General features: G+C 33.3%; 1 protein-coding gene across 4 annotated transcripts in view; it reads left to right on the forward strand.

The window, feature by feature from the left end:
* Positions 1 to 19,596, forward strand: part of RALGAPA1 (Ral GTPase activating protein catalytic alpha subunit 1) — a 215,854-nt gene that overhangs the window by 98,840 nt on the left and 97,418 nt on the right. For all 4 annotated transcript variants that reach the window (XM_015590611.2, XM_006913471.3, XM_006913472.3 and 1 more), the window contains exons 21-28: positions 970 to 1,122; positions 4,011 to 4,204; positions 4,463 to 4,561; positions 5,066 to 5,221; positions 6,602 to 6,730; positions 10,616 to 10,741; positions 14,042 to 14,100; positions 17,136 to 17,244. In XM_015590611.2, coding sequence (XP_015446097.1) covers positions 970 to 1,122; positions 4,011 to 4,204; positions 4,463 to 4,561; positions 5,066 to 5,221; positions 6,602 to 6,730; positions 10,616 to 10,741; positions 14,042 to 14,100; positions 17,136 to 17,244 — 1,025 coding nt within the window. The remainder of the gene's footprint in view (positions 1 to 969; positions 1,123 to 4,010; positions 4,205 to 4,462; positions 4,562 to 5,065; positions 5,222 to 6,601; positions 6,731 to 10,615; positions 10,742 to 14,041; positions 14,101 to 17,135; positions 17,245 to 19,596) is intronic.

Genomic DNA, 19,596 nt, shown 5'->3' on the forward strand with positions numbered 1-19,596 from the left:
GCCACGTGCCAGACATTTTACTAGGCACTGGCAATACTGCAGTATATAACATAGATTCAGTCCTGTTTTTATAAAGTATGTGCACTACTGAAGGTTATTTAGAACTAAACAGGCAGTTTCAAGTCAGTGTGACAATTGGTATAATGAGGAGGTACAAGGACTTATAGCAGAGACTCTTTATACACACTGGGCAGGTCAGGATTAGACAGTGTCTAAAATGAAACCTGAAAAATAAATAGAAGTTAACCAGACCTAAAAGAACAGGATTAGGACTCCTTGTAAAGGAAAAACGTGTAAAAGGCTAGAGGTATGTTACATTCTGATATATATCAGTAGTTTATTTTCTATGGCTAGAATTTAAAAATACTAGAGGGATTGTGGAGCAGTAAGAAAGTTGCAGAAAGACTGGAAAACCACACTAAGAAATTTGGGCTTATGCTGAGGCCACTAAGGAGCCATAGAAGGACTTTAAATGAGGGAGTGATATTAGATTAGATTTTTAGATCTTTTTGCTGCTTTAAGGAGAATGGTTTGGGAAGAAGGAATAGGGGTGAGAGGGAGACTAAAGGCTAGGACCACCAGGGACCCCTGTAATTCAGGCTACCAATGATAGTAGCATATAGAGCCACAATAAGCAAGTTCTTCTCTTGAACCGCCCCATGTTTGAAGTAAATGCAGTAGAGTAGTAGTGGGTATCAGAGTTTCTATAGCTGGACCACGAGTGGGAGTAGAGATTCTAGCTCTTACTGATATGTCCATTTCTGATTCCATTGTAGTCCCATTGTAGACATTAGAAGAGAGCCCTGGATAAAAAGTTTTGTATAATATTATGATTTTTACCTCTTTTGCCAAGTTATAACCTTTTTAATCTTTTGATGTTTTTCATTTGTTTATTAGAGCTTTAAGCATTATATCTTAGAAGATATTAAATATCCTCTTTGTGGTAATTTTATGAAATTATATTTACAGGTTCAGAAAGTGCTTCTCCAGTTCATTCTGCTCTGGGATCCAGATCACAAACACCTTCTCCTTCCACTTTGAATGTAGATCATATGGAACAGAAAGATCTACAGCTCGATGAGAAACTCCACCACTCTGTTCTTCAGACGCCAGATGACCTAGGCAATAGTTGGAAATTAAATATTTCCCATTTCTCCTTTTAAGGCATTAGTGTCAGGAGGTCTTAAAATAAGGCATCTTAAATCTGATTATGTATTATACATATTTATTATGTATTGTTGTAAGCCATTAGACTTTTCTAAGACTTTTGAAAATTTGTTACTTTAACATTTTTCTTGCTCTTAAAGGAAGATATTTATACTCTGATGTTTGTTACTTGTTATTTTATTATAGTTGATTACAGTCCTGGCATTAGTGATTGCATTAATTATGTATGTTACATTATCATTGATACGGTGCCATTCATTTCCTAAAGCAGGAAATTCATAATTTGGCATCATTATTCTTAATGTTGTATCTGAAGAACCTGCTGACTCACAGGAGAAAGTAGTAGCATTATCATTTGCTAATCAAGTTTTCAGTGAAACAATTGATCAGATCAGTAATTCTTTATTGATTTTGATTCTGCAAGTGTATCAAATTAAAAATAGGCCATCCAAATGAAGTATTTTTATTTTTACGTAAATGTTCAAAAGTGACTAGGAAACCGTAGAAACTGCAAATTTTTAAAAAAGTTATTTTTGCTAAGTCCTACATGATATAATAAGCATCAGGATAAAAAGTCTTTTGCAAATACACCAAAAACTTTGGTCAAAGACGTGGTTGATGAGATATTTACAATGAATAATATGAAATGCCAGTTTTCATTGGTAATACAGCATATTTACTGTATGGCCAAAGGAAGAAAATTCAAGTCATGTAACTTCTGGCTTTTTCTTTTTAAGGTACTCATTCTCTAAATATGCAATTACCTTGCAATTACATAGCCCCAATTTTCTGGTTTGTGGGTTGTTTCTGACCTTTTCTTTCCTCCTTTGGCCTGCAAGTTTTTGTTGTTCAGTTTTCTTCCTGACATTTGGAAAACAATTTTAACTTTTAGAAAACTTACAAAATTAGTAAAATGAATACCCATAAACCCATCAGATAAATTCACCAGTTAGTATTTTGCCACTGTAACTCTTTGTATCTACATATACACACATTAAAAAAATCCCACACTAGGTTTTTTTTTTTTTTCTGAGCCATTTAAGAATGAATTGGCAAATATCACACCCTTTACACCTAAACACTTGAGCGACAATGTCCTAAGAATAAGTGTACATTTCCTTCATGACCACGGTATAATGGCCACATTTAGGATATTTAACGTGGATACATCACTGCAATTTCAGTCCATAATTAGAGTTTCTCAGTCATCCCAATAATATTTTTGATAATTGCTTCACACCACAACTAGCCCAGTTCAGGATTTAAAGAAGACTCATACATCAGTGCTTTGTAATAATTTAAAATTTTGTTAGCTTTACTTTGAGAGGGATTAGTTATAGACAAAGCAGTTGATTTATCACTGTATTATGAAGGATCTATGGAGAGGGGAGATGTTAACAATGATAGTTAAAACAGGCTTTTTAAATTTTTATTTTAGTGGATTTACACCAGAAGCCTATTTTTAATGATTGTGAAATAGGGGGTGGCTCCATAGTGTAATGGTTAGCACGTCTGCTTTACATGCAGAAGGTCCTGGGTTCGCGCCTCTGGTAACAGAAGAGACACACACCTCTCCAGGGAATAAAGGGCATCTTTTTGTCACACAGCAGAGATCCTCCTGGACAATGCAGGAGGTTTGTGTGCCACCTACTGGAAAACAAAAGAAAAACCTCAACCTACTAAAGAGGGATCAAAATAATGAATTCTTTTTAAAAAGTAGACTTCGGGGTGGCTCCATAGTGTAGTGGTTAGCACATCTGCTTTACATGCAGAAGGTTCTGGGTTCGCACCCAAGGTAGAACCACAGACCATACCCCAGGTGCGCCAGGCCCCAGGTGTGTGCTGTGAGGTCGTGGGAGGAGACGCCCTTCCTTCAGAGAGCCAGTTCTTTAAAAAAAAAAAAAAAAAAAGGGAGACGGCAATATCCGTAGGTCAGAGGTGGAAAGAGGGGGGAATCAAAGAGGGAGAAAAATAATAATAATATCATCATTTATTGTACACTTTACATGCAAAGAAACAAGGTAAACATTAAGAGTAAAGGCTGTACGTATCCTAAGAACAGACTCGTAAATTATCAGTACATGAGATTTTATCAAGCTGAAAAAATATTTACTGACTTTCTAATGATTTTGCCTTTTCTGCTAAATACACTGAATAGAATAATGGATTTTTTTTTAAGCTAGAGAAGACATATAATAATATCCAGCTAAACCATCTATTTTACAGATTTAAGTAGATAGCCTTAGGGAGGTTATTAAATAATGCGGATATCACATAATTGGTGACAGAAATGACACTAGGATCCAAGGTTACCTATATTTCTTACATGTAATCTTGCCAATATTAAATAAAAATATAATTATGGAAATTTTAGATTGTTAAATTTTAGTAAAAATGTATATTTTTCCATGTCATTGTGATATCCCTTTTAATGCTAGGTCTGATGTAATTGTGAAATATATTTCTCTGGAAATTTTAACTATACAAACAGGCTTATGAAGACTTCCTACAGAATCTGCCTAGTAGTTATTAGAATATGTAGTTATAAATATGATCTTTATATCAAGAAATAAATTTCTCCATCTGATATCTACATCATTCCCTCCTTAGGTAAATCTAAACAGAAGCACTATTGAATAAGTAATTATTGCCATAATGAGGAATTATGAACTGGTGATGTTTTGACCTTATCAGGGAAAAATGACACATGCATATGGACATTTCTTTTACACTTTTGTAGATATTATACACTTTCGTAGATATTTAAGGTTAATTTAACTCGTGTTTTTGTGATCAATTCTCTAGAATGATTATTGACACTTATATATTATTTTTTTCTATAGAAATCAGTGAATTTCCATCTGAATGTTGTAGTGTGATGGCAGGGGGTACTCTCACAGGATGGCATGCTGATGTTGCTACTGTTATGTGGCGAAGAATGCTAGGCATTTTGGGAGATGTCAATGCTATTATGGATCCTGAAATACATGCTCAAGTTTTCGATTACCTCTGTGAACTTTGGCAGAATTTAGCTAAGGTAAAAAAAGAAGAGATGTAAGGGAAGAAGGGAAAGTAAAATAAAATATTAAGAACTAGAAGCTTGAAATAACACTTCCACACACACACACCCCCACCCTTTTACTAGAAACTTGTGCCTACCATGTTGAAGTTACTTAACCATGATTAAATATGTAGTTTGTGGTAGATACTGCACTTGACCTCAAGCTTAAGATAAAACAGATTGGAAGAGAGAAGACTTCTCATAGGTTTGTTGCATTTTATTTGAAAATTACAGATTAGAGATAACCTTGGCATTTCGGCTGATAACCTGACCTCCCCTTCTCCACCAGTTTTGATTCCTCCACTAAGAATTCTTACACCTTGGCTTTTCAAGGTAAGCTTAATATGTAAAATATTAATTTAAAAGTTTCATTTAGCAAATTAACATGTGGTCAGTCTTAAACATGTGATAGATATTTGAGCTATGTATAGTCTTCTAGAGCACTTAGTTATTAGGGGTTATATGAAAAGACTAGGCGTGCAAAATTATTATACAGGATGCATCATTTTTATAGAAAATTTGTTTTATTGTATTTAGGTGAAATATAAACCTCGAATTTTTGTAACAATATGTAAGTACTTTTAAAGATGTAATTCTTTTAAGTATCACTTGATATGTTTAGTGCATTTTCCTAAGTGAAGCAATGTATGATTATTCACACATATGTTGTATCATTTTAATAATAATAGTTTCAGTAATCCTGATATTTAATTCAGTAGAGAAATTGGGCCAACAGAGAAATAAATGATAGCAAATATATTGCTTACTATGTTCAAATGTTTAAGATTTAACAATATTTGTTTTTTTAGTATTAAAACCAACATCCTTTAATTGTAGGCAACCATGTTGACTGATAAATATAAGCAAGGTAAATTACATGCTTATAAACTTATTTGTAATACAATGAAAAGAAGACAAGATGTTTCTCCAAATAGAGATTTTCTAACACATTTCTACAATATAATGCATTGTGGATTACTTCATATCGACCAGGTAAATATATTTTTTCTAACAAGTTCTTTTGTGAGTTTATTTTTCATTCTCTATTCTGGTACATGACATTTGAGGTCTATAATTAAAAATATCTCCTTATGTAGTGGTTTATTTACAAGCGTCTTCCATTTTATGACCTCATTTGTTTTTGAAACATAGGCGAAAAACAAGCTGTTGTAGTTAGGGGATTGACTTGATTATTAAATGCATCATTCGTCTTATGTTATACCAACTAGTTCACTTTTTGAAGAGATTAAACCATTCTTTGCTTGGGTTGACAGCATCTTCTTTTAATCTCCTAATGTACTTCTTCTTAGGCGTTTTGTAGTTGTTACTTTATAATTATCACTTGAGGCATATAGATTTGCTCATCTAGTCATACAGCAGTCAGGTTTTTTCCACTCTTAAGAGTCAGCTCATCACATTTTCTTATTACCATAAGTTATATTAGCATAGTGACAATTTATTGACTTGGCATTTGTATCAGTCACAATCATTACATTATATAGTCATAATTTTGACTCTAGAACATTACTTCAGGGGTCTCGATCCTGGTCATAAAACTAAAAAGTGTGAGAGGTTTCAAGTCAATGTAATGTAAACATTTTTATCAAATGTGGTTAAATTTCACTTGTAGTTCATTTAGAGAGCATTAAATTAATATTAGTAAAATGTTAATGTTAAAAGATAATTATATCTCTGAAAAATGAAAAAACTTATTGCATTAATTAGAAAACTGTTCTACCTTATAAACATGTCTCAAATAAAATGACACTCTCAATTACTGAAAAAGACAGCTTTCATTTAAGATAAATCAGATCGAGTAATACAACTTAATACACTTCATTCCCATGGTAAATTCCAAAGGCAAAGTGAATGAATAACCACATTAAGAATATTCCCTCAAAAATGCCTATGTCTAGATTTCTGAGGCTATATATCTAATCATCAAAAGACTTGAATTTATCTAAAAATGAGAATCTCTCCAATTACCATATAAGAAGTCATGCAACTTCAGAGATCAGAGTTAACCCATGGAAGCATATAGGTAGCAGGAAGAACTACTCTGCAATTCAGTTTTGCAATATGTGGGCCTTATATTTTTAACCCTCTGAAGCAGAGAGCCTTCCAAATTACTGTTTAGTGTGAAAAAAAAAATATATGGTATTGGTGTCTGTTAAATAAATGTTTTAAGTTTACTTCGACACTATAATATTAAGCATGGATTATTTGGAGGAGTTAAAATTACTCTTTTCAATTAGCCAGTGCATATAGTAATTACCTGTTTTTTTAATTTCATGTGATGACTATTTTTAAGGATATTGATTAGCTGATACTCAAGATTACATTTGTGATATTCTTTCTTTCCTTATTCCCAAGGATATTGTCAATACAATCATCAAGCACTGTTCTCCTCAATTTTTTTCACTTGGTTTGCCTGGTGCCACAATGCTTATTATGGATTTTATTGTAGCAGCTGGCAGAGTATCTTCTTCAGCTTTTCTCAATGTAAGTTTTTATTTCTTGTTCTTCATAATATAACAAACTGTAGTTGACCAGGACTCAACTAACAAAGCAACAAAAGAAGAGTCATTGTTAATAAAAATATGACAGTCAGATGTTCAGGAAAATTTACAGTTTAATTAGAATTGATTGCTTCTCCCACAGTAATAAACAAACAAACAAATTCTGAAATGTAAGAAAGTTCTAAAATTAGTTGATGAATTGACCTAGGAGCTATTTAAAATAGACTAATTCTGATAAGCAAAACAATTTTAAATTGAGGAAATCTAAGGAAACAGACAAGAGAGAGGGAAGAAAGTAAGGAAAGGGCAATGGGCTATAATAGCAAAAGAAAAGATACAAGTGAGGTAACCCAGAAATATGCTCTAGGAGTATACTTTAAACTCTAAAACAGCATGTGGGGATTTTTCGTACAGCTACGGAGCTTGAGACAGTGCCAAGTAACTCAGTGTAGTTGGAACATGTTCATATTTAAGTGGCAGAAGTGAACTGAAGAGAAAGGCAGTAACTATGTTTATAGTGCTAAAGAGATTAATTTCATACTAAGCAAAGAATGAATAACCATTGAAAGATTTTAAGCAAGGAGTGACATGATCAAATTTGTATTTTAGAGAAATCACTCTGGAGCAAAGCATAACATAAAGATTAACTGAAAGTCTACTAAGAACATTTGAGAGAGAAAAATCAGTAATACTTGACTAGCACCTTATAACTTGCAAAGCTGTTTAACATATATATTTTCATCTATAAGCTGGAAAAGACCAACAGCGAATGAGAGGGAGTTCTATTCGGAGCATAGTAATCTGCCTATTAGATATCCATGAGGAGATGTCAGGAGGGCCATTGCATGTATAAGTCAGGGACTCAAAGATATCATGACTGAAAAATGTCAAGTTGGCAGACATTAGTTTACAGATGGTTTTGAAAGCCATGAAACTGGATACAATCACCTAGAGGAAATGTGCAAAAAGGAACCTGTATTTATAGCTAGTTATTAATCCCATTTCTCCAGTTCCCTGAGAACAGTGATATCTTATATTGTATCTCTGGGGCCCAGCCCAGTATCACACTTATAGGTGTTTATTAATTAATTGAATATGTGACTATTTATTCAACACCTAATGTGTGTTAAACATGGTGCTAAGCCCTTTTATGGTTATTAAACTTTTGTTTCCCCTCGTGTATAAACTGTTCCTTTGGGTAGAATACAGAAGGATGTAAGGTAAATGAGATAAACATTGTGATTAAGCATCATATAGTCTGTTTCTGGGAAGATAAAAGGTGTATTAACAACTATAGAATATAGGACAACAAATAGATACCAATAGGAGAAGCTTAGCATGTTGGTCGAAAGCATGGAGTCTACAGTTAGTCTGCTGGGTTCAAATCTCAGCTCTGCCACTTATTAGCTATGAGACCTTGTGCAACTTCTTAATTTCTCTCTGTCTGTTCCTTCATCTATAGAATTGAGATAGCCTTCCTCGTAGGAATATTTTATTTTATTTGTTGGTGACATGATTGAAACTTGAAATGATGATACATTGTGTGTACAATATGAAAGTTTGTTAAATAAAATTATTTGGTAAAGCAGACAAAGGAGAGATCTTAATTTGTTTAAAGATATCAGAGAGGTTTCATGGAAAAGATATTTGAATACATCCTTAAAAGATTAGTAAGTAGTATTTTTATAATGGTCATGAGAGATGGTATTCCAAGCAGAGAGAAACAGGCATGAGTAAACTGTGTTCAAGGGACGACAGATATTCATTTTGTTTAGAAGCCAGTTAACCTAAAGACTAGTGGGCCGAAATAACAGAAAGGTACTTTAGATCCCAGCTGCCCAGTGTGTGGTCTGCATACCAGAAACATTTGGCAAAATCTGGACGCTTGTTAGAAATGCAGAATCTCAGACCCCATCCCAGACCTCTCGAAACAGGATATGCATTTTGATTATATCCCAAATGGTCGGTATAGACATTAAAGATTAAGTCCTGCTTTAGAGTACATCTTGGAAGGTTTTGAGGGCAAGGGTTCAGATTATAATACTATATTACATAAACAGTTAAATTTTTTAAAGTAGGGAGAGATGACTGAATCTACTTTGGGGCTATTAAATAAGTATATTAATCTAGGAATAGATTAAATGGAAGACAAACTAAAGACGGTAAACAAGTTGCAAGGCTATTATAACAGTGTACACAGATTATCAGATTTTTGGATTCTGGCAAAAGTTATAGAACTCAGAGGAGACATACATAAGCTAATGTCATTGTGTTATTAATTTACTATGAAAATAATTACTGTTCAGTGGGCTAATTATTCCAGATGACTAGTCAGCATATTTCCTGTAGCCTTTCTCAAGGTTCCACAGGATTATTAAGCCCTAATGTCCTTAGGTATCCATTTTATGTGACTACACTTCCCTCCGCATCTAGAAGGAGAGTAGTTACGTAACATCTTTGGGAAAATTTAGAAAATAGTTATTTTTTGTTTTCTGTGGTTTATATGAGGAACACCTGTTGAGAAAGGCTGCTTAGGAAATGATGTAATTACAGGAATCAAACCTGATACCCACATACCCACTACAAGGTTAAGGACAGTCAGTCTTTTCTTCTGTGTGATGTTGGTGATACACAGTCTAAACCCTACTCTTTGGATTTCCATTTTAGATCCTATACATATCATCATCTTTCTGTTAATCACCCCCACCCTACCCCCTGCTATGCAGATTACAAAATAATCAATTAGTTTTTCTTAATTAAAACTACAGTCCAGGTCTGACCCCATTATATCTATATACTCGAACATTTCCATTTACCTTATCCACCTTTAAAGAAAAATCCTTAGGTAATCTCTTTCATTAAATGTTTATTTTTTATCAGTTTTATTTTTATAGGCTAACTTATTTTAAATTAGGATGGTGGCTATGAGCTTACCCTACCATTTTATACTGCTACCTTGTATCTGTAAATCTAGATTATTTTTTAAATACGGAAATGAGTAGTTTTGTTGAAAATCATATTAGAGTACTACTTCATTGCCTCTATTATAGCATTTATTAACATAAGGAAATCGTTTTGAAGATAGGTTCTTGACTTATGTGAATAGAAGTATATTCCTAATAGATTGTTTTAGTATTTTTGTTAGGTATTATTTAACATGTAAATCAGTTTGTAGATATTTTAGTAAATATAGCAATATATTAGTAGATGGAGGTGGTGTTTGGTAGGTATGTAAGAAGTCAGAAGAAGAAGAAATGTTCAGTACTGAATACTTCAGAAATGGCTTAATACAGCTAAGGAAAAAAGATGAGAAGTTAACCTTCATCTGCAGTCCAAGCATAAAGTCTAATTTTGCTTCAGTAGGTAGTGCAGGTGATGCTGTTCTCATGGGCATAGTATCATAAAAACTATCTAGACTAGTGCCTGTTTCTTGAAGATACAGTTAACATTTTTATTCTTAATTATTTTGCTCATCCTTAGTAGCAAGTATAATCTAGTGACATTGAATCATCTGCTCATTAGAACAATGTGTCATGATATGTGAGTTGCCTTTAAAATGAAAGTATTTATATTTTTCTTCAAAATAAGGGTAATTTTATGCTATTAGCTAAGCTGTATTCCTATTTATAGTCTCATTGATAGGACTAATTTCTACTTATAAGCTGCTCTTAAGGAAAGCTCTGCTATTTATTTATTTATATGTAAAATATAGGTGATGAAAACCTGAACCTTTTTTATTTCCCCTTTCCTTTCTGAATTTTGTCTTATTTGCTCACTTCCCTGTACAATATAGTTAGGTGATAAAGCAATTTTTCTGATAATTTAATGACAAATACATTTTAAAGATTTTTAAAATCTGGATACATAGGCACCAAGAGTGGAAGCACAAGTTCTTCTGGGATCTTTGGTTTGCTTTCCGAACTTATATTGTGAACTGCCTGCTCTCCATCCCAACATTCCTGATATTGCTGTGTCTCAATTTACCGATGTTAAGGTAAGCAATCACATACTAATTTTTAGCATTTAAACGATTGTATAATCATAATGTATATTCTATAAAATTTGTATTCTTTTATTTTTTTTCTTAGAAATCACATGATTATTAAAAAATGTTAACCAGCCATACCCTTCAGATACAAAGGCTGGAATATTCGTTAGGAACATAGCCTTTTTTGTGTTTATAACTACTTTGGAGATGTTTTCTTATTATTGAACCCACTCACATGTCAATTTCTTAGGATTCAGTCATTCACTTACTGATTATTTATTGAAATTCTATGTGCCAGATACTATGCTGCTAAGGTAAGATTTCTAAGATTGAGATGGCACTAAACCTGTATATTTGACTCTCCCTCTCTCGATTTCCCAACCTGATGAATCAAACAAATGTAATGTAATATTTTGTTCTGCTATAGGAAGCTGTGGAGTTAGGATTGGGATCCTGTATACCTGAAGCATTAACAGACTTGAATAGGAGATAGTGCAAAATTAAACTGTGACTACATAATTGCTGATGGAACTTACCCAATACGAAAACTTAAAAAATAATAATAATAATAGTTTCTGATTAGGAGCATGAATGCTCCAAATAGTTTATAAGGCTTTTTTAAAATTTCAGGTAAAAAATTGGTGAAAGGTTGTTTTGTGCCTCTGTAGAGGTCAGCCTCTGTTTGAAGGGGAAGGTGTGACGTGATCAGTACCCTTAGTCCTCTGGACTCGGTAATTATTAGACCAAGGTGGAGGAAAGTGGTGTGATCTAGTCTCCTAGTTAGGATAAAGGCACTTAGTGCCCTGGACCCTGGTAGTGAACAATTCTATCACTAAGTCAGGACCTATCTCTAACCACATGTCCATATATTATAAATTCCCAAGGGCTTAACAGTACCAAGAAGTTGTGCCTGTGTTTGATCTGAATTGGTCCCTACAATTTAAAGGGAACAGATAATTAAGTATGGAAAAAAGAGAGGCATTATAGCCTCTCAGAAGTCATACTGATGATTTTTTTTTTAATTTTACTTTCTCTGAAAGAAGTTTTTTTTAATTGTTTTCATCAGGAGTGTTGCATATACTTTTCATAACACCGTTTCTCTTTATAACATTTATCACACTTGTAAATTACTTGTTCAGTGTCTGATTTATATTTTAGACAAACTTTACAAGGTCTTATTTACTGTCATAGTCTCAGAGTTTATCACGCTGCTTGACACGTGGTGTATACTCAGAAAATATTTGTTAAACAAGTGGACTTCACTTACACATAAAATTTTGTAGGTCAGTGTCAATTTACAGTGACACTTAATAAAAACCATACAAATTGACCTTTGGTTTTCAGGGATGAAATTTCTTTGGTTTCTTCTATTTTTCACAGTATCCTAAAGGTCAAGGAAAGGTAATAGTTTTATAATTTTAATTTGCTGAAGCAGTTTTGAGTTTGTTAAGGGTTAGTCTAGCCAGTACATACGATCTGCATTTCAGAATGGCTTTGTTCTTCACTGGCCATTGTGTAGGCAATAGTGGCCAAAGTAATTTAAAAAAACAAAATGGCACTTTTTTTGTTGGAGGGAAAATATCTACAAAATGAGAGCTAATTCTAATAAAGAAAGCCAGAAGCCTAATAAAGTGATAATTATTCTTAGTCAGAAAAGTTAATATTTAATTTTCACATTTTCACTGAAACTAGCTCCCTGTCTAAACTGTGGCCATATAGCTACATAGAACCTACCATGTTGTTTTTTGGTTCTGTGCTTTTGAAAATCTGTTTCCTCGTGCCTAAAGCATCATTATATTGACCTGTTCTCCCCTCTTGCCTCTCTTAATCACCCCAAACACACATAATTATAATCTTTGACCTTGATCATTTGTCAAAATTACATACCTAAGACCGCTTTTTGAAGTCTTCTGTGACTTTCCCAAGTTGAGCTATTTGTTCACATAGAACCTTGAATACATCATCTTGTGCTTTGTTTACAAATCTGCCTCCCTCCCTGGATTGTAAACTTTTAAAGATAAGTACTATGTCTTACCTATTTACTTCTGGCACCTATCACATAGAAAGCTCTTTGGTTTAAACAGTAGATATCTTCCAAGTACCTGTTAATTGCCTTGGGCTAGATGATAAGTTTATAAAGATAAGAAGGTGACTCCTCTAAGGAGCTCACAACCTATACAGCTGATCAGTGCTGGATGGATGGATGGATGGATGGATTTTTAAAAAGGAATGAACGGATTCTTAATCATCAGATCTGATGGCATTCTTGTTTCCTCTCCTTAGCCATTATAGCATTTGACGCTGTTAATGTCTATCCTTCCTAAACCTCTTTAGCTTCTGTTGCACAAATCTATCTTGATTTACTTCTTGCCTAAGTATTCTATCTATGACTCCATAGTTGTTTTTTTCTTTGCCTGCTAAACATAAACTCACTACAAGATCCTCTCTTTGGGTAATTACTTTCTCTTTAGTCTTCCTCTAGAATATTTTATTCATTTCTGTAATTTTAACTATTATCTAGCACTCATCCCAAAACTCACACATTATCATGTTTTACAAATTATCAAAGAAAAAAGGGTTTGCTTTTAAATAATATTTCTCAAAGTTTTGGAAAGATGTTTATAACTTTGAGCTATTAAATTTGTTTTAATTATCTTATAGTTAGCTTTTTATTACTCTTCCCTTCGAGTGAAAAATATTTTTTGAACATGCATTTGGTTATAAATTTCAGAAATCATTTGTCTTAGTCTTTTTGGCCTGCTAAAACAAATACCACAAGCTGGGTAGCTTATAAATGACAGAAATTTATTTCTCATAGTTCTGGAGGCTGAGAAGTCCAAGATCAAGGCTCCAGCATAGTCAAATTCTGGTGGGGGTCCTCTTCCTGGTTCATCGCCTGTACCTTCTTACAGCGTCCTCACAAAGTGGAAGGATCTAGGGAACCCTGTGGGGATCTCTTCTATAAGAGCACTAATCCCTTTCATAAAGGCTCCACCCTCATGACCTAAGCACCTCCAAACGGCATCATTTTGGGGGGTTAGGATTTCAACAGAGGAATTTGGTGGGGGGGGGACAGACATCCAGGCCATATCATTGTTTTAAATTTTTAGCTAATTTTGTGAATAATATTGGGCATTATTAGAAATATGTATGTGAAAACTAAGACTGACTTTTATTTCACTATTGTATCCCTAGTGCTTGGGCCCATAGTAGCCAAATATTTAATTAATATTTAACAAATATTTAATAAATATTTGTTGAATGAAATTTTAGTCATTGCTATTAACTATTTCCCCCTTATTTTAGGAACTTATAATCAAAACTGTATTAAGCTCGGCAAGAGATGAGCCCTCTGGTCCTGCACGGTAGGTCAGATATTCTTAAAGTTTGCTATAACTATTCTATGTTTAAAATCTTACTTTAGAGGTTGACTTATTTAGCAATCCAGTTGTTTCAGTTTTAGAAAAGCTATTCTGAATTACAAATTTAAATTATTTGGATGATTAAATACTTCTTTTCATGATTTAAATACAACCTTCTTTCATTAAAAAAAATAAAATTCTAGTCAGCCTTCTCACTATCTTTACTCCTGTATCTAAAATGATTTTTCTTTTTTAAAAATTATTTTATATTAGTTTCAGGTGTATAGCATAATGATTAGACTTTTACATAATTCATGAAATGATCCCCAGATTCATCTAGTACCTACCTGGCACTATGCATGGTTATTACATTATTATTGACTATATATTCCCTATGCTGTATTAAAATGATTTCTTTTAATTTAAGTACATTTTGCTTTCCCTTCAGATTATATTTGTCACTATCTGTTATGCAGTACTTTGAAATATAATGGTAGTTACTCAGTGAATGTTTCTTGAATTAAAGTAAAATATTTTATTGTAGAAAGTAATATATCTAAGAAAATAGTGTATATTAATATTTATAAATATATGATCAGGATATTTTTTAAAGATATAAATAAGATTTTTTTAATGTTTTCCTTTTTAATTGTCTTATAGGAAGTGAACACTGTGACGTTTTCTATTTTACTATACCTTTCCAAAAAAGGTTGAAAATTAAATCAGCTCTTTGCCAGTAGCATACCATGTTTCTTCTCTTCCCCCAAATATCATTAATTCATATTTTCTGTTTCTCGAAGCCAATTCTAATAGTATGTCAATAGCTTCAACAGTAGACTATATTACTGCTACTCTGACTTACAGCTCTGCAAAGCTTCCTCTTTTCTAATCATCTACACATTTTTTTGACCCAAGGGTCATTAAAGTACAAATCACAGCTTTGACCATTTGAATTCTGATTCTAACTTAAACCTCTTCTTTTTCTGGCAGCTAAAAATAATGTAAAAGGAGCAGTTTGCTTAAATAAGACATAACTCCAGCTTTTTAATTGCATATTTTTCTCATTTAATAGCCAAGTTAATTAAAAACAAGTCTCTTTAAATAAATTCTTTTTTTACATTAATTCCATTTTAATACTGGACAACTATGCCAGAAAACAACATTGTCTTTTTGAGTATTCCATATTTTTATCACTAGTAGCTTTAATATTTTAAAATATTAAATATTTTTAATATTTCTTAAGCATTTTCTATGTTAATAACATTTTAAATTTATAAGGATTGTCCTATAATATTGTTTTATTTATTCATCATCACAATTCTGAGAAATTAATGGGATCATTATTATTATTCCAATTTTGCTAGCAAGAAACCGATGACTTAGAAAGCTAACATTTATTAAGCCCTTTCTATGTACCAGACACTATTCTAAGTACTTTATTACCTCATTTAATCTTTGCAACAACTGTAGGCTATAAGTACAATCTTTATCTTTTTATAGGAACCCAAGTATTTAAATAATCTGCCCTATTACCCAGAAATGGCAGAGCCATGACTAAAACCCTGGCAATTTGTCTTCAGAGTCTTATTAGATGCATAAATAATAAGTGGCCGAACCAGATTTGAACCTGGAGCTTCAGATTCTAGATTTTCTGCCTTTTTTCTTTTTTTCTTTTTTTACAGCATTTCCTCTCAGGTAACGAACATTGAAGCCTTAAATATAGCTGCCCAGAAGTAGACTTGGGAATCATTAAAACAATAGATTGTATTAAGAGTATAGGAAAATCCCAGAAGTTGAACATAAACATTTCCTAAACACTTTCCTATACCTTTCAGGAATGTGAAGTCTTAGAAGCTTACACCCCAAAATTCAACCAGGAGCTGAGAGTTGAGCCCTTCTGGCAATAATGTAGATTTTCTTGATATCTTGAGGAATGTAGGAAACTATACACACACACCTATCCCAGTATGTACCTTTAGTTAGCCACATCTATGGAGAGTTTTGCTCCATTTTACAGTTTAATATTTCTTTAGGATTCTAGCTCTTTGTACTACTAACTCTGAGACTTGGTTATTTAGATCTATAAATATTACCTAAGATTTATGTGCAGACAGTAGTAGGGGAGGAATAAAAGCAGTACTTCACTTAGAAGACTTCCTGGTAATTTTGATAATAAACAATTTAGTAGCATTAACACTATGTTAGACTGAAAGAAGGGACTTGAGAACTTCTGATCCAGTATTTCTAGGAAGAAAAATATTTCTGCATTGAATTGTTCTGAAATTTAGTATTTACGAATATCAGTATCAGGACATGCCAAATACACTACGATACTAGAACCATAATTCTTAGAACCATTATATGCTTTATCAGAAGCTTATACTTGAATACACTAATGGAATTCTTACAGAGTCTGATCATCAAATAACTCCCTTGAAGCTAAAACTCAGTTGAAATAAGGAAATGAAGTTTTACAAAACATTAGGAAAGAAAACAAAACTTTTATAAGTTTTGTTTCTGATGGAATCATTTTATAAAGTATATACATTTTATTTGTTCTCAATTTGTTTTAAAAAAATTTGTAGCCAGCTATGTTAAATTTAAGAGATAAGAAAATTATATTTGACTTATCCCAGCAGCTTCTTGTTTTTGGCAAAGTTCACATTGCTGCTATCAGTTAATAAAATTATGCTCTTTCTCTTTTGAAGTCAGGTTACATACTTGTTTGAGAACCTTTATGGAAATATTAGTTTATAATATGAGTTTGTTAGATCCTGTATGTTATCCCGGCCTGTGATCTTGGTAGTAAATTATAATGGAAAATTAGGCTTAGAGTTTTGGTGATGCACTTTCCTCCTGCTTTCTCTTCCTAAGAAAAGCTAATGTACAGAGTAACAAATTGATCAGTTCACTTAAATGCGTATGTTCATTCTATGTTGGCTGGTTGAGGATGTTTTGGTTGTGGTGGTGGTTTCATTTCATTTAAAGGCTCATCCGCTTTTATTTGTATCATTGTTGATTGCCTTTTTTTTTTGCAGATGTGTAGCACTTTGCAGTTTAGGTATTTGGATTTGTGAAGAACTAGTCCATGAGTCTCATCATCCTCAGATTAAGGAAGCTCTGAATGTAATTTGTGTTTCCTTAAAGGTAAAAAGAACTGTTTAGTGGAATATATTAAGATAGTATAGATTTATGGTTATTTTTCTTCAAATGTTAATTATTTCTTGTGCTTTTATAGATTAAAACATTTAATAAGTGTTTTCTTGAATTTAGGTTATCTTAGTAATGACATATTTTATCTCAACTTTTTATGTATTTGGCTTTGTCCCTAGGATACTTATGGATAACTCCTAAAAAGGAAACCAGTCATTTAATGTGTATAGGCTTGTTTGTTTATTTGTTCTTAATATTTTTTGTAACTTACTGTTTGATCTTTATTACTTCTAAATTCTTGAGCTGTTCAACTTTTGGCTTTTTCATTCAAGTTAAATGCCCTTTTTGTAACAAGAATAAAATTTCATCAAAATTAATAACGTAATTATTTGTAGAGTCTGAATGATTAAATGGATATTTTTTGTTTCTGAAAGGATGCATAATGTTATTTCTGCTTAAGACTTGTAATATGTCTATATAGGATTCTAAACATACAGAGTACAATTATTACTGGTTTGACAGATATTTCTGAGTATATACTATGTTTGAGGTGCTTTGTTAGGCAGAGTTAGAGATACTGAAATGAAAAGAGTTATAAATAGTAGATTCAAGAAATGAATAATCTGATGGCTCACAAAAATTAAAATAAGAGTAATAAAATGTAAAAAGCTGAGAGAACCAAATGAGTGATGCATATAAACCGCTGATTGAGTTCAGAAGAAGCAGAGAGATCACTTTGATTTAGGCGCCATAGAAGACTTTGGAAAGAGGAGACGTTTGGTCAGGGCTTGAAGAGGGGGTGAGATTTGGTCATAAGAGATAAGCATTAAAAGTTTGATTTATGCCATTGGGGAGCCATTTAAGAGTTTTAAGAATAGAAAATGTCAGGAGATTGATTACACATGGTGGAGTGAGAGACGTCCCCAGATCTCTCCCCTTGAAACAACAATAAACTGAACATCTAAAACTCAAAAAAAAATACCCAAACTGCACACCAGCATGGCTGAGCGTGGGATCTGCACATAAGAGATACCACAGGTCAGAACCCAGGGTGTAGGGCGGTGGACTGGGAGAAACAAAGAAGCTGCCTCTCCCAGCCAAAGGAGCTCTATGTAGGAGGAGGGGGTGAGGAAAAGATGCAGCGACTTCCCTTAGCAGCCCTACCTGGGAGTACTGTGAGCTCCATGTGGCCGGTGGCGGTGCCCAGTCATCAGGGCAGAAGGCAGAGAAATGGGCAGCATAATAGCGGGTACAGCAGAAAAACAGCTGTTGACTTTTACCGGCCATAGTTGCAAAACCAAACAGCATAATAGCGGGTACAGCAGAAAAATAGCTGTTGACTTTTACCGGCCATAGTTGCAAAACCAAGGCCGAGCCGCAGCCGCCATCCCCTAACACAGAGAGCCCTTCCCCCTATACCCTCTGAGACGGATCACCAGTGAGCCCCAGGGGAATCTGAGCAAACACTACCAAAATTATCACTAACACTGACAGGAACTGAGACCGAGGGTAGCCAGCATGATTAAACATCTATAAGGGAAAAAAAGGCATTATTAAGATTTTATATAAAGCAGAAATCCAAGAGGCTTAGACGCCACCTACTGGAAACCAAAAGAAAAACACCTTTGCAACAGGCTTGTGACCATTATATAATAAATCTTCTTTCTGGGAAAAAAAAAGCAGAACATTAATGCCCAGGCAGAGAAATAGTCCATTAAACACCATGAACAACCAAGGTGACAAGGCATCTCAGAAAGTAAGAGAAAAATCTCCAGAAAATAAGCTCACAGTTGTAGAAATATGTGACTTAAGTGACAGAGAATTCAGGATGGTACTTCTGAAAAAACTCAATGATATCCAAAACAAATCATATCAGCAAATTCAGGAATTGAAAAAACAACTAGATGAGCAGAATGAGTTCTTTAGCAAGGAGATCGAAACCCTCAAAAAGAACCAAATAGACCTTCTGGAGATAAAGAACACACTGCAAGAGTTAAAAATGAAATAACAAGCTTGGGAAATAGAGTTGAACAAAGGGAGTAAAGGATCAGTGATATTGAAGACAGAAATCTAGAAGTAAATCAGAAGGAAGAAGAGAGGAACTGAAGAATGAAAAATAATGAAAGAGAAATTTAAAAGCAACAAATGAACAGGACAAACAGACTCATGGACATGGACAATGGAATAGTGGTTACCAGAGAGGAGGGGGGAAAAATAAAATGTTTAAAAAAAAAATAAAATGTTTTTAAAAAAGAGAATGTCAGCATCAGAGAGATTCTTTAGAAGATTAATTTGGAAGTAACGTGTATAGTAGATTGGAATGGGGAAAAGACTGATAAGATTAGC

This window comes from Pteropus alecto, unplaced genomic scaffold, assembly GCF_000325575.1.
Source record: "Pteropus alecto unplaced genomic scaffold, ASM32557v1 scaffold104, whole genome shotgun sequence".
NCBI classification, from domain to species: Eukaryota; Metazoa; Chordata; class Mammalia; order Chiroptera; family Pteropodidae; genus Pteropus; species Pteropus alecto.